This window comes from Equus asinus, chromosome 5 (assembly GCF_041296235.1).
Source record: "Equus asinus isolate D_3611 breed Donkey chromosome 5, EquAss-T2T_v2, whole genome shotgun sequence".
Taxonomy (NCBI): domain Eukaryota; kingdom Metazoa; phylum Chordata; class Mammalia; order Perissodactyla; family Equidae; genus Equus; species Equus asinus.
This window is the reverse complement of record NC_091794.1, coordinates 73,189,109-73,202,545: the sequence shown is the minus strand read 5'-3', so window position 1 is coordinate 73,202,545 and position 13,437 is coordinate 73,189,109. Positions and strand designations below refer to the sequence as shown.

Below are 13,437 nucleotides of genomic sequence, written 5' to 3'. Positions count from 1 at the left end.
ATTTAAAGTATTTACAAAATACTTTACTACCTTATTCCAAATTAATCACTAAGTAATGTTTTCCTGTTCTAAAATACAACATAGTTTAAAACAAAGTTCATGTGTATCAACTTGGGGTGAGCTTGCCTTAGCTGGAATCAATTCTATTACTTTTGCCAGAATATCATTCCTTTTGTTTCAAGTCCCACAACTAGGACCTTAGGAAAAATCTAGGGACACCAGAAAAACTTCGTTCTTTCTTTTTGTTTTCCACAAAGCTACAATAGGATGAAGGAATCAAAAAATACCTAACAGCATTTTAAAAGGCAACCTTGTAAAGTGCAATACTTACTAATTTTTTCCACTACTGCAGTCATAATGATAGAGGAAAGGAAACACGTTCCGCCATTGGAGGAGGGGAGGAGATGATCCAAAGAAAAGCAAGCCACATCCTTACAATTTCTTTGAAATTGAATTTTCTATTTAACATTCATGCAAATTTTATATACTTCATAATTGTTTTTAACTTTAAAAAACCACATATTTCTTTTTAAGTTACTCCAGTAAATGGTGCTACAAGAAGACATGCATATTTCTTCTCTAGCTTTCAGTACTCCCTAGCACACCCATTTGAGAAGTGTGGATACATAAGATCAGAGACTTGACTTTGGAGTAGAGCACACATGAGTTGCAAACCCAGCCCTGCTATGACTACCTGTCATTAGATAATTACTTAACCTCTTTACACCTCCAATTTTCATCTTTAAAATGCGAATAAGAAGAATGGCTATCAGATCAGATGGTATATATCCATTAGGTTAGATAACGCAAATAAAACACTTATCACAGAAGCCAGCAGAAAGTAATGCTCAGTAAACATTAGTAGTACTAGTTATAATTACCATCTCCAAAATCAATCTGTAAAATGAAGGATTACTCACCTTACAGGGGGGTAGGAACTATGAAGGATCTAATATTTCACTCTATTTACTTGCAAGCTAATAATTTAACTTGTTACAATTTCATGGACGCTGGACGAAGACACACGACTCCCAGGTCAAGGAGAAAGTACTTTATTATTCACAGCAATAGCAGTAACCAGAGTATAGCATTTTTTTTTTGCACCAGTTCCCAAGTCCCATTTCCCACAGGGTAATACAGAGTGGGCCAGATGACATCTACACACACAGTGGATTACATTACATGAGAGGAACCCTGAGCTTAGGGAACTTGAATCTTTTATAATGGACAGTAAGCATGCCTACCCTTTGCTTTGGAGGGAGAAAGAATCTTTATCTTATCTTTCAGGCTGTAAGCAAACTCGCCCTCTGGTCCGGAAGGAGACATTATCTAGGCTGGTCACAATACAAGGCTTTTGAAAAGACAGTCAGGAACAATCAGTGCCTCTATTCATAAGATGTGCAGAAATATAAGACACAAAGAGAATTATCTCCCAACATATCCACCCCTCACTTCTAACTATCCCAGCTGTTGACAGTTTCTCAGGAGTATGTCACTCCAAAGGCCACTCTGATTAATCTAACAGACGCTGGGACTAAATCCATTCAATTTGTCTCAAACAGCATTTAATTAAGGCAGCTATCAACAGGCAGCAGGATGAGGCTAACCTTCAGCATTGATTTCAACCATATTTCTCAGGGTTCAACACCCAAATAAGATAAAGAAATTCCACCAGTCATCGAGGTCTACTTCAGAAAGTCTGGTGGCTTTCTCCCTAAATTTCTGTATTAACCTTTCTACTTGGCCCAAGGCAATAATCCAAGAACAACAGGATGTATTAACACTTAAACAGACTCTGCCTTGGCCCACAAGGAAAAAGTCCAAAGCAATTTATCATCCATAACAACTCTGGTCAGTGAGTTGAGGTTGACCTGAATGCTTTCCAGGGCCAAGGTGTATCATTGATCACTTAAGCTAAAATGTCAGGAATAAATTTCAAACCACCTATTCTAACTGAATGACTTCCCTCATGGAGATAACGGTCCACAGGGTGCACATAAATAACAAATCAGTCATCAGTCTGGGAAGCTTCCCTAAGAAACCAAGGATAGCCTCATTTTGGAGACATCTTGACAGTCATCTGAGGGCTACAAGATCTACTGGTGGTGTTTCCTTAAACACTGAAAGGTGCAAGAGGTAGGCAAGGTAATGACTGGCTTCCACATAAGAAAAACAATCCTAAGGGCAGAGATAGTGCACCTAGAAAGAGAGGATTGTTTACAATTGTTGGGTCCTTCCAAGTGGGACCAACAGCAGTCTAGAAGACACTGTCAACCTGTGTCCCAACATGGCCTCCCAGCCAAGTGGTAGGCCTTAGGGTTTTCAGTCCATTTCAAATAATTGTGTCTAGTCCTTGTTTTTGAAAGGACTGAAGAGGACTGTCAGTCCAAACTGTTCCATTTGTCCAGGCCACCAGTAATCTTCCCCACAGAATCTCTGCATGAAGGGTATGGGATGGGGGTGGAGTAGACATCAGGAGGCACTGACTGGTGTTTTGCAAGGAAGGTACAGGAGCTGAGGCCAACCCCTGCTGTTTCCAATAGACTTCTGAGTAAGGTTAAGGGGAATGAGAATCAAATGGCAATCATAGCTATCTAATGGAGGATGGCAGACCCAGCAGTCAATTAAATTTAATGTGACTGCAACAGTTTAGAAGAGCTACAGCAGGGTGTTTTCCTCCATGAGGAACGCTTCAAGTGTGGTTCCAAAAGACAAAGAACATTAATGTCTTTCCCTTCCCCAAAACTTCTGGGGTTTAAGGTGTTCCCTCCTCAGGTGTCGAGATTGTTGTTTTCCGTGCACTGCCATGACATCAATATGTCCCATTCCAGCAGCTATGACTTCATCTTTTTTCCAATCATCTCCTACTCACAATCAGGCCTTTCATCTGGAAATGTCAGGTGCAATAGGGTCAAGGGAATTTTTTTCATTTTTTAAAGATTGGCACCTGAGCTAACAACGGTTACGAATCTTTTTTTTTTTTTTCCTTCTCCCCAAATACTCCCAGCACATAGTTGTATACTCTAGTTGTGAGCGCCTCTGGTTGTGCTATGTGGGACGCCGCCTCAGCATGGCTTGATGAGTGGTGCCATGTCCACGCCCAGGGTCCAAACCAGTGAAACCCTGGACCACCAAAGTGGAGCACATGGACTTAACCACTCGGCCATGGGGGCATTCACCCCAAGAGAATTTTTATAAAACCTACAGAAACCCATTTATGGTCCCCACTGACCCACATGGGCCACTGCAGGGGGACTCACTAAGCAGCATACTCAATTAAGTGGTCATTATCCTTCTGATCTAGGACCATTTCAACCCAACAAGAGAATCCAGGTGGCTGAACCAGAATTAAGTTCGAATCCCTTAGGCCACCTTTCGGCAAGTCACCACATAGAAGGTACACCAACAGGCCTGGGTTGCTGCTAGGAGAAAAAAAGATACATCATGCCTAGAAATGGTCATGGTAGAAACCTGAATTTTCAAAACAGGGCTGTATAAGGGCTATATCCCACCCCTTCCATCCTGATCATTACCCAGGAAACGACCTAGATGAGATGATCCCTTTCTGGGGATAGCCACATTCAGTGACCAAACTTACTAAGGAGGAAGCTGTTCCAACATTCAACATTCATCCATATACCAGATGCCTGTGGACGGTAGAAAGCATGGAAGGTCCCTCAGATATCCTGACTATCAGCTTACTGTTGAGTGGCCTCTGCGATAAAAAGTGTACCACCATCAGACTGCAAATGCTCCAGAGAGCCCAAAAGCATAATACAGATTAGTTTCAAGGGCTACAGTGGTGTGGCCAGTCAGCTAATTGGACTGAAACAGTAACACCATAACCAGAAAACATGTCAACAGCAATAAGGCACCACTGATACCTCAGAGAGAGAGGTCAAAGGTCTAATGTATTCAATCTGCCAACCAAGCAGGAGCTGCATCCCATGCAACGTGGCTTCTCTCACTGTGTGACAAACAGGTCAACTTTTGGCAGGAGTCACAAGTCTGCATGCAATGGTACCTTCCACATCATAAACATAGAGTCCTTTACTTTGCATTCAGTTTATGATAGCTGATGCGCTGTCACATCTTATATGATGATGGATCCAGGCAACAATGCTGGTGCTAGGCAGTGCAGGCTCTATCAGAAGCTTGATTCCAGTGGGTTTCATGAGAGAACAGGCCCTTATTGTGAGCATCTACATGAGTGATCCAGACAGTTTGATCAGCAGCTATAATTTGTTTCCATAGTTCACAGCTTCAAAGAGAACTGCTCTTTAATCTGCCAGTCTATAGTTTCCAAGTGGCAGACCAAATAGCTAGGCCATTGGCAACAGGCCAAGGGTCAGTAGAAATACAAGTTTCATGAAAAAGAATTCTGGCAAGAGCTATAAGAAGAGTCTTGAGTTCTGTCCACTGAACAGAGCAATCACATCCATTATCAGTCTGCATAGCTGGTGCAAGGCTGAACAGTCCCAGAAGAAGAGTGGAAACAATCAGTTTCAGCTTAGCTGAACCACTGGTGAACCAAGCCCAAGTTAGGAAAACCTCTACGAATTGAGGACCTCAGTGAGTCAGTAGTTTTGCTTCAGACACTGAAGTGGGGAATAACGCTTCCTCCAAAGGAGGGGCTGAGCCCTAAGACATTATGTACTCCCATGATCTTATCTCCCAGACAAACCAGTGAAAGTTCTAACAGCTTTGCAAATTTGTCTCCTCTCACACTCAAGTGCAGGTGCACACACATGTGTAAATGTTGTCTCAAAGGAGGCAGAACCTTCTGCCCAGCCAGGACAAATCTTAGTACTTGTCGTTCATTGGGGAGTCTGAACCTGAGTCTGACTGGCAAACTGGTAAAAAAAAAATTCCCTCTACCAGAAAGGAAATTTGAGGGTTGTTGAGACTTAGCAACACCCAGAGGAATGTTCAGGCAGCTGTCTTTGAACCTACTTCCTCATACTCAGTCTACAACCACCTCCCTAATTCCTCCTTATTAACAGGCAATAAAGTAGAGAATCACTTAACAATTTGGTAAACGTGTTCCAGTTGCTACCAATTTCCATGAACTTCCCTCAAATTCTGTTACCCAGCCCATGAGGCCCTCACCCTTCCTCTTCCAGCAAGCCATGTGTCTGTCAACATCCCATCCTTGTTGCCAAAACTGTTAAGAGCAGTGAAGGATCTGAGATTTTATCCTACTTGCAAGCTGACAAGTTAGCCTGCCAGTTTCATGCGTGCTGGCAGAAAACCGAGACTCCTGGGTTGGAGACAATGAACATTATGACTCATAGTAATATCAGTAGTCAGAATATTAGCATTTCCTTACGCAGTTCCCCAGTCCCATTTTCCACAGGGTGATGCAAAGTAGGCCAAGTGACACCTGCGCAGGCAGTGGATTGTGTTCCAGAAGAGGAAGGAGCCTAGAGAACCTAAATCTATTCAAATGGATACTATGCATGCCTGCCCTTTGCTCGGGATAGAGACACTATCTCTGTCTTCCAAGGCTGCTCACTATAAAAGCATCCTTGAAAAGATAGTCAAAAACCAAAGCAGTCAGTGCCTCTGCTCACAAGACACACAGAAACCATGGAGAACTCTATCACTGGATATACAGGTCACTGTAAAACTTAGATGTTAAGAGCCTAGCACAGTACCTGGCACATACAAAGCAATCAAAGGACAGATGCTAATGTTATTATTCCCCACCATTAAACCTAAAATAAGAATGCTCAATTGTGTCTCCACCTCACTTTAACTAGATGCCAAAGAATACAACTAAAACTGACTTTAAAAGAAACAAGTCCAACCACTACTTTTCCCTTGGGAGAAAGGGGGCGGGGGGGGGGGGAGCCAGGAGGGCACAAGAGACAAAGCTTTCCTCTCACTAACACTCTTCTATTACAGCTCGATCATTAAAGAATCCCAGGAACCAGGGTGAACTGCAGAGACAAAAAAAACCAGGTGACTGGAACCTAATTTTAAAGCCATTAAGGTGCACATAGCCTGCAAATCTTTGTGCTTTTCTTTACCACAACTTGACATCTCATTCTTTCTATCTCAATTATTCCTCTATAACCACAAATAAGTATAAAGGTAGGTGCAATTACCCTATTATTTTTGCCAGACTGCTTCTGGAAGTTATCTCAAACTCACCCTAAAATCAATGACTCGGCCCCATACCCAAGTGGTTGGGTTCATGCGCTCCACTTCAGCAGCCCAGGGTTTTGCTGGTTTGGATCCTGGGCACAGACATGGCACCGCTCATCAAGCCATGCTGAGGCGGCATCCCACATGCCAAAACTAGAAGGACCCACAACTAAAAATATACAACTATGTACCGGGGGGCTTTGGGGAGAAAAAGGAAAAATAAAATCTTTAAAAAAAAAATCTATGACTAATGATTTAACATGGCAAACAATTTTGATTTGAAATTAAAACTTCTGCCTTAAAAAACAGTGAGAGTGAAACTGTAAAAGGAAGAGTGATTGACGCATAGCAATTCAGTAATAGCATTCAAATTTTACGAAGTTCTGGGCCTTGGAGGGGAGAAAGAATTATTCCTCTACCCTCTAGGTCCTTCTGACTGGTCTAAGAATTAAACTGACATGAGACAGACTAACAGGAAAAAAATAAAACAATGTTTCCAAGAAGCTAGCTTCACCAATATTTTCTCCTGCTAATCTAAATTTAGAAAAGGAAAAAAACTCACCACTCACTTCCATTGGACCCTGCACACAGAGATCCAGGAGACCTACGTGGTAAGAACTCTTACCTCCTGCCGGCTCTTGTCAGGGATCCAGGATCTCTTAGCTGCAGTAGTCCAGGGGTGAGCAGGGTCCAGCCAGTAAAGTTTTATCCCATCCTCATCGCCAGACTGTAGGGAAAGAAAAACTATTCTCTACCCTCCAAGTCCTTCTGGCCGGTCTAAGAATTAAATTGACATGAGACAAAATAACAGAAGAAAATCAAACAAAGTTTAATAACATGTATACAGGGGAGAAACCCAGGAAAACTGAGTAACTCGACAAAATGGCCAAAGCCACCACCTTAAATATCATCTTCAGCTAAAGACAAAGGAGGAGTTTGGGGGTAATGGTTTGGGACTTCAAAGGGCAGGAAGGCAATTCACATGGAGATGGAAAAGCAAACGTCTGATAAACAAATGTTTGCTGGGCCATCTACAGACGTTGTGACCAGAGAGAGAACTTTGATAAAAACAGGCTTAGCAAGGATCCTCCCAGTCTACCATAGTTATCTATGGTCATGGCCTGTCCTGGGAGACAGGCCTTTTATCTTAAATTCTTTCAGGCAGTTAGAGGAAAGGTCAAAGTTTCTTTCAGAGTCTTTGCCCTTAAAAATAATCAAGCCAAAGAGACATATTTTGGGGTGGCAAATTCTGATCCCCCAGAGGCTCAAGTCCTATATTTTGCCACATTACCTTACTGAGTGCTCCATAAAAGCTAAACCAGAGGGGAAGTGTTGTGCACTTCTCTACAGATGGGTCACTTTGAGGTTATAACCCTCATTTCAATAAAATACTCCAATTTTTATTCTCTCAATAATAGATTTTAATATTCAAAATCCTATGTCAGCAAATGGTAGATGCTTGAAAAATACATTAAAATTTACAATTTTATTCTATTTATTTGTACCATAACAGCCAATACTCATAATATTCCTTCAAAAAATATTCACTGAGCACCTCTTACTAGATACTGTAGGAACAGATGGTTAAGACACAGGCAGTTGTTCACTCAAATTGCTGATAGGTGAAAGAAACATGTAAAGTGATTACTGACAATCTGACATAAGACTTGAAGAGAAACATGTAAAAGATATATAAGAAGAAATGATTAACTCTAACTGGGCACAGAGTACTGAAATTATAAGCAAAAGGTGGGCTTCAGGTTTTGGAAGATAAATGAAGTTTTCCAAAGGGACACGAAAAATAAGAGTTCAAAGGCACAGAGTCATGAAACAGCACATTCTACTGAACATCATGTCTATACTCATATACTCAATCTTCCTAAGTCATACAAATGTTAACAGTACTTAAGATCACAAAATCAAAGAACCACTGGAATGGATGTAACTTCAAAAGTCATCTAGATCAACTGTTCTCCAGTGCAGTCCTTGGATCAGCATCATTAGCATAACCTGGGAACCTAGTAGAAAGGCAAACTTGCAGACCCCACACAAGATCCACTGAATCGGAAACTCTGGGGTGGGATCCAGCAAACTGTGGTTCAACAAGCCCTCCAGGTTTTTTTGTTGTTTTTTTTTTTTCTTTTTGGCTGAAGAAGATGTGCCTTGAGCTAACATCCATGCCAACCTTCTTCTATTTTTTAGTATGTGGGCCACCAGCACAGCATGGCCACTAACAGAGCGGTTAGGTGTGCACCTGAGAACCAAACCCGGGCCAGTGAAGCAGAGCACTCTGAACTTAACCACTAGGCAACCCTCCAGATTATTCTTATGCAAGCTAAAGTCTGAGATCCATTGATTGATTGATTTTTTTTTAAAGATTAACACCTGAGCCAAAACTTTGCCAATCTTTTTTTTTTTTTTTTCTGCTTCTTCTCCCCAAATCCCCTCAGTAGGTAGTTGTATATTCTAGTTGTGGGTCATCCTAGTTGTGGTATGTGGGACGCCGCCTCAACATGGCCTGACGAGCGGTGCCATGTCTGCGCCCAGGATCCGAATCAGTAAAACCCAGGCAGCCAAAGCGGAGCACACAAACTTAACCACTTGGCCACGGGGCCAGCCCCTGAGATCCATTGATTTAGATCAGGGTTTTTCAGCACTCTTGACATTTTGGGGTGGATAATTCTTCATTATAGGGGGATATCTTGGGCATTATAGAACGGTTAGCAGCATCCCTGGCCTGAACCAACTAAATGCCAGTAGCACCCCCCTGTTGTGTGAGCCAAAAATGTCTCTAGACATTGCCTAATGTTCCCCGGAGAACAGAAATCACCCACAAGTGAAAACCACTGATCTAGATCAGGGATCAGCAAACCTCCCTGTAAGGGGCAGAGTAAACACTTTAGGCTTTGCAGGCCATGCAATCAACTACTCAATTCTGCTATTGAGGGCAAAAATGGCCAGAGACAATATGTAAATAAATATGCATGACTGTCTTCCAATAAGCCTTTATTGACAAAAACAGACAGTAGTTTGGCTCTCAGGATGTAGTTTGCAGAACCCTAGTCTAGATCAATTACCTAAATTATAACTGAATGTACTCAACCCCATTGCTGCCAAGTGATTATCCAGACTCTGAATACCTTATCTAGCCCAGTCTTCTGTTTTCAGATAGATATGGCTCTAGGGAGATCTGCATTTATAGACTGAAAAACTGAAACCCAGAAAGGATAAAATGACTTGCTCTGAGAACCACAGGGAAAACAAAAAAAACAGAGCTCTAGTCTGCCTAAGCGCAATGCTCTAACAACTGCCTCCTATGGAGGTGTAATCATATAATGCTACCTGTGAGGCATCCAAATGTCTTAGCACTTTGCAGTTACTAAAATCTAGAAAGAAAAGTACTGGATTCACTGGGGGCAGGGAGGAATAACTATATCTTAAAGGCCCAGATAGTAGATATTTTAGGCCTGTGGTCCATAAAGTCTCTGTCTCAACTACTCACCTCTGTCACTGCAGCAAGAAAGCAATCACAGACAACAGGTAAATGAATGGGTGTGGCTGCGTTCCAACAAATCTTTATGTGCAAAACAGGCAGCCAGCTTCCAGGCTATAGTTTCCTGACCCTTGACCTACAGAATCCATAAAACGTCTGGGAATCAGGCATCAAGCCCACCACACTCAACGAAGCTAAACACTTTTCATGAGCTTAGAAGCATGGCACTAGACTAGGGTGAATGGTAGACTAGGAATGACCAGACAAAGTGCCAGCCATCACCACCACTACCTACCCCCCAACTTCCTTCTTTCTAGCATGTCTGCTATACACTAGGCACTGTTCATTTATTTTATGTGTAAGTTTTATCATTTGGAGAAATTTCTGAATGATGGGTCTTGTTTTCCTCTAGAATTCCAGCTATCTGACAAAACAAGCTAAAAAATGAACATTCTTACGTGTACCTGGACAAAATCTTTGTTTCAAACCAACTCACGACCTTAGACAAGTCACTTCCTTTTTCTGGGTCTCAATTTCCATAAAAGGAAAAATGAGAAGCTGGAAATAGATGACCTCTGAAGTCCCCTGCAGAGAACAAGTATGTACCTTAAAATTGTCAAAAATGAAAATAACAGCTAAAATTTATTGAACACTTTCTATGTTAGAAACCTCTTCTAATCACTTTACATGCATTAACTCATTTTTCATATGGGGAAACTGAGGCAAAGAGCTGTGAAGTGAATGGCCAAAGATCACAAGATGAGTGAATGGCAGAACCGTAATTTAAATCCAAGTGATCTGAGCTCAAAGTCCACGCACTTAACCACTCACTACTAAAGTTTATTCCACGTGCCAAAACTTTATTTTCCCAATGACCAACAATCCAAACACTAAAACAACCTGATCTGTCCCTCTAATAAATAAAGAGGATAGTGGAAAAAGGAAAGAAAGGGTGTTAACAAAATTACTTTCAGCCACAGTATTCAATCTCCCACCCAAGAAACAAACACGATATTTCATGGGTATTTAGTTTGGTCCCTCACAACATCACAAAGGATACCTATCCATTTGGATCTATACCATTTCTACCCCCGGGGTCTGGCATCTTCTCTTGTAGAAGATCTCTCTTCGTGTCAAATCAGGAAGAAAAAAAGAAGAGGAGGAGGAGGGATTCACAGCCTCATTTAGAAGGAAAAAGTGTTACGAAGGGGCGGAAACTACTTACAAGTAACTTACCAGTAGTGTATGGAAGAGTCCCTGCTTCACAGAGGAGTTGATAGGCAAATGGAAACTTAAAAGTCCCATAGTGATAATTCAATATATATGAAAATGTATAAAGCAATTTAGGCAGCAAAGGTATTACTAGCTGGAAAGACCAGGAGTAAAAAACAAAAGCACAATTGTGTTGTCTGGGAAACATAACTGGAAGTAACCTCAAAATCAATGCCAAATTAGAGAAGAAATAAAAGGACTCAATCTGTGGCCACTGGAACTAGGTTCAGAAAGAATACTTTTTTAGCAAGGTAGATAAGGTTTTGTTTCTGAAAAAGTCTGAAGGAAAATATTACTACTAGTGAGGGCTGTTCCTTTTTTTTCTTCACTTGAATAGAACTATGATCTATGTCTCTATATTATCAGTAACAGAGAGATAAAAATAGAAAAATATGAGACCAACAAGTGAGACTAATCTAAAATGGTTACACCACCTTTTTTGTTCCCAAAGAAAGATTATGTTATAAAAATGTATCTTAGAGGAAAAAGACTTTGGTACGACAATAATTGAAAGGTTAAGGGAGAGAGAAGACTCAATTTTCGTTCATCTAGACCCAAAGTAAAAGACAACTAATATTACTGAAATCATTTGATAGCAACTGCAATTCTGTTTGGATAACTATTTTTACATTTGTAAGCAAACCAAATATGATCTCAAAAGTGTCTTTGATCAAATGATTTTTGCTCTTCACCTCAACCTGAAAAAAAATAGAGTTAAAGAATTCTACAATTAAAAAAAGAACAAGATTTGGAACTTTCACCTGAATGCATCTCTTTGTTATAAAAAGACATTAAGAAAGAAAAAGAATTCTCATGATTCATCAATGCCTGCCTGTTTTTTATACCCAGGAAATTCCTTTACACCCCCTCCTGGCTCGGGCCAGCCAGAACTGTAGGTGTACTACTCTACTCATTCCTCTACCAGTAACATGCTATGCTAACACCATGTACATTTAAAGCTGATTTTTGTTGGACTATTCCAAATTCTACACTCATTTGCTCAGAGCTGAATTTGCAAATAGTTTATTAAACAGGATGCTGTCATTCTCTCCCTTCAAAATTTTGGTAGTGCAGCAACTACGGAAAACAGTACGGCAGTCCTCAAAAAATGAAAAATAAAAATTTCATGTGATCCAGTAATCCCACTTCTGGGTATATACCCAAAAGAATTGAAAGCAGGGACTCTTAACAGGTATTTGTACACTCATGTTCATAGCAGCATTAAGGATTCACAATAGCCAAAACAGGGAAAAAAGTGTCCATCAACAGAGGAATGGATAAACAAAACGTGTTATATACATAGTAAAATGGAATATTATTCAGCCTTAAAAATGAAGGAAAATCTGACACATGCTATAACATGGATGAATATTGGGGACATTATGCTAAGTGAAATCAGCCCATCACAAACAGATAAAGACCATATGATTCCACTCATATGAGGCACCTAGAATATTCATCTTCATAAACGGAAAGTAGAATGGTGGTTGCCAGGGGCTATGGAGAGGGAAGAATGGGAAGTTATTGTTTACTGGGCAGAGAGTTAAAGTTTCGCAAGATAAAGAATTCTGGAGATGGATGGTGGTGATAGCTAAAGAACAATGTGAAGGTACTTAATGCCACTGAACTGGACACTTAAAAACAGTTAAGACAGCAAACTTTACGTTGTGTGTTTTTCACCACAATTTAAAAATTTTTTTAATTGAGAGCTGCTTTTATTTGAGGGAAAAATCTTTTAGAAGACCATTTGGAATATATTTGCTTGTAATGAGCTCACTCATCTACAAAGTCCCCAACCCATCCCATTAAGTCTGAGCTGTAATCTTCCATCCACTACTTATCCAGTTATAAGAAACCAGGTAATTTATTTTTAAAATTATACTTCAAGACTTGGTATGTGAATACTTGGACGATACTGGTTTCTTTTACAACTGTGTAAGTCACTTTCCCGACCCAAAAGTGAACATAGCAAAATAATATTCTATTTACCTCATATGATAGTTATCCACTCCTCCACTGATTTCAACAGAAGTCTTTTCTCAATATATTGAGTTGAAATAGTTAAAGAGAACACAAAAATCCTTCCCAAAACCTTTTCCATACTTAGACATTGTATTTATAAGAAACTATTATCTAGCAATTATCAAAATCTGAAACTTATTTATTTTTAAAATCTAATCACATTTAAAAATCACGTCCCTTTCTACAAAGGCAGCACTGAGCTCTCAAAAATATTATTAATTTTCACAATCATATGAAGTAAATAGACTATAGTGTCACTATATTCATTTTTGGTTGGGGAAGCTGATTTGCCCAGTTATAGATGAAACCAGTATCATCCAAGTATTTACATTCCAAGTATTTACATTCCAAGTCTTGAGCTGCAATCTTTAACATACATTACCTGGTTTCTGATAACTAGATAAATGCTTATTTTTAATCGTATAAAAATTTTGCATAATATTAAAAAATAGGAAGAATAATCAATTTTAAAATTAAGTCCACAAAAGCAAACGGATCTG

The 13,437-nt window shown here is 40.2% G+C and overlaps 1 protein-coding gene across 5 annotated transcripts in view; it reads right to left on the bottom strand.

Moving 5' to 3' along the window:
- Positions 1-13,437, bottom strand: part of FAF1 (Fas associated factor 1) — a 472,685-nt gene that overhangs the window by 450,099 nt on the left and 9,149 nt on the right. The window contains exon 2 of one of the 5 annotated variants that reach the window (XM_044770761.2): positions 6,776-6,877. The exons of the other annotated variants lie outside the window; for them this stretch is intronic. Within the exon in view, the coding sequence (XP_044626696.1) occupies positions 6,776-6,877 (102 nt within the window). The remainder of the gene's footprint in view (positions 1-6,775; positions 6,878-13,437) is intronic. 5 annotated transcript variants of the gene reach the window in all.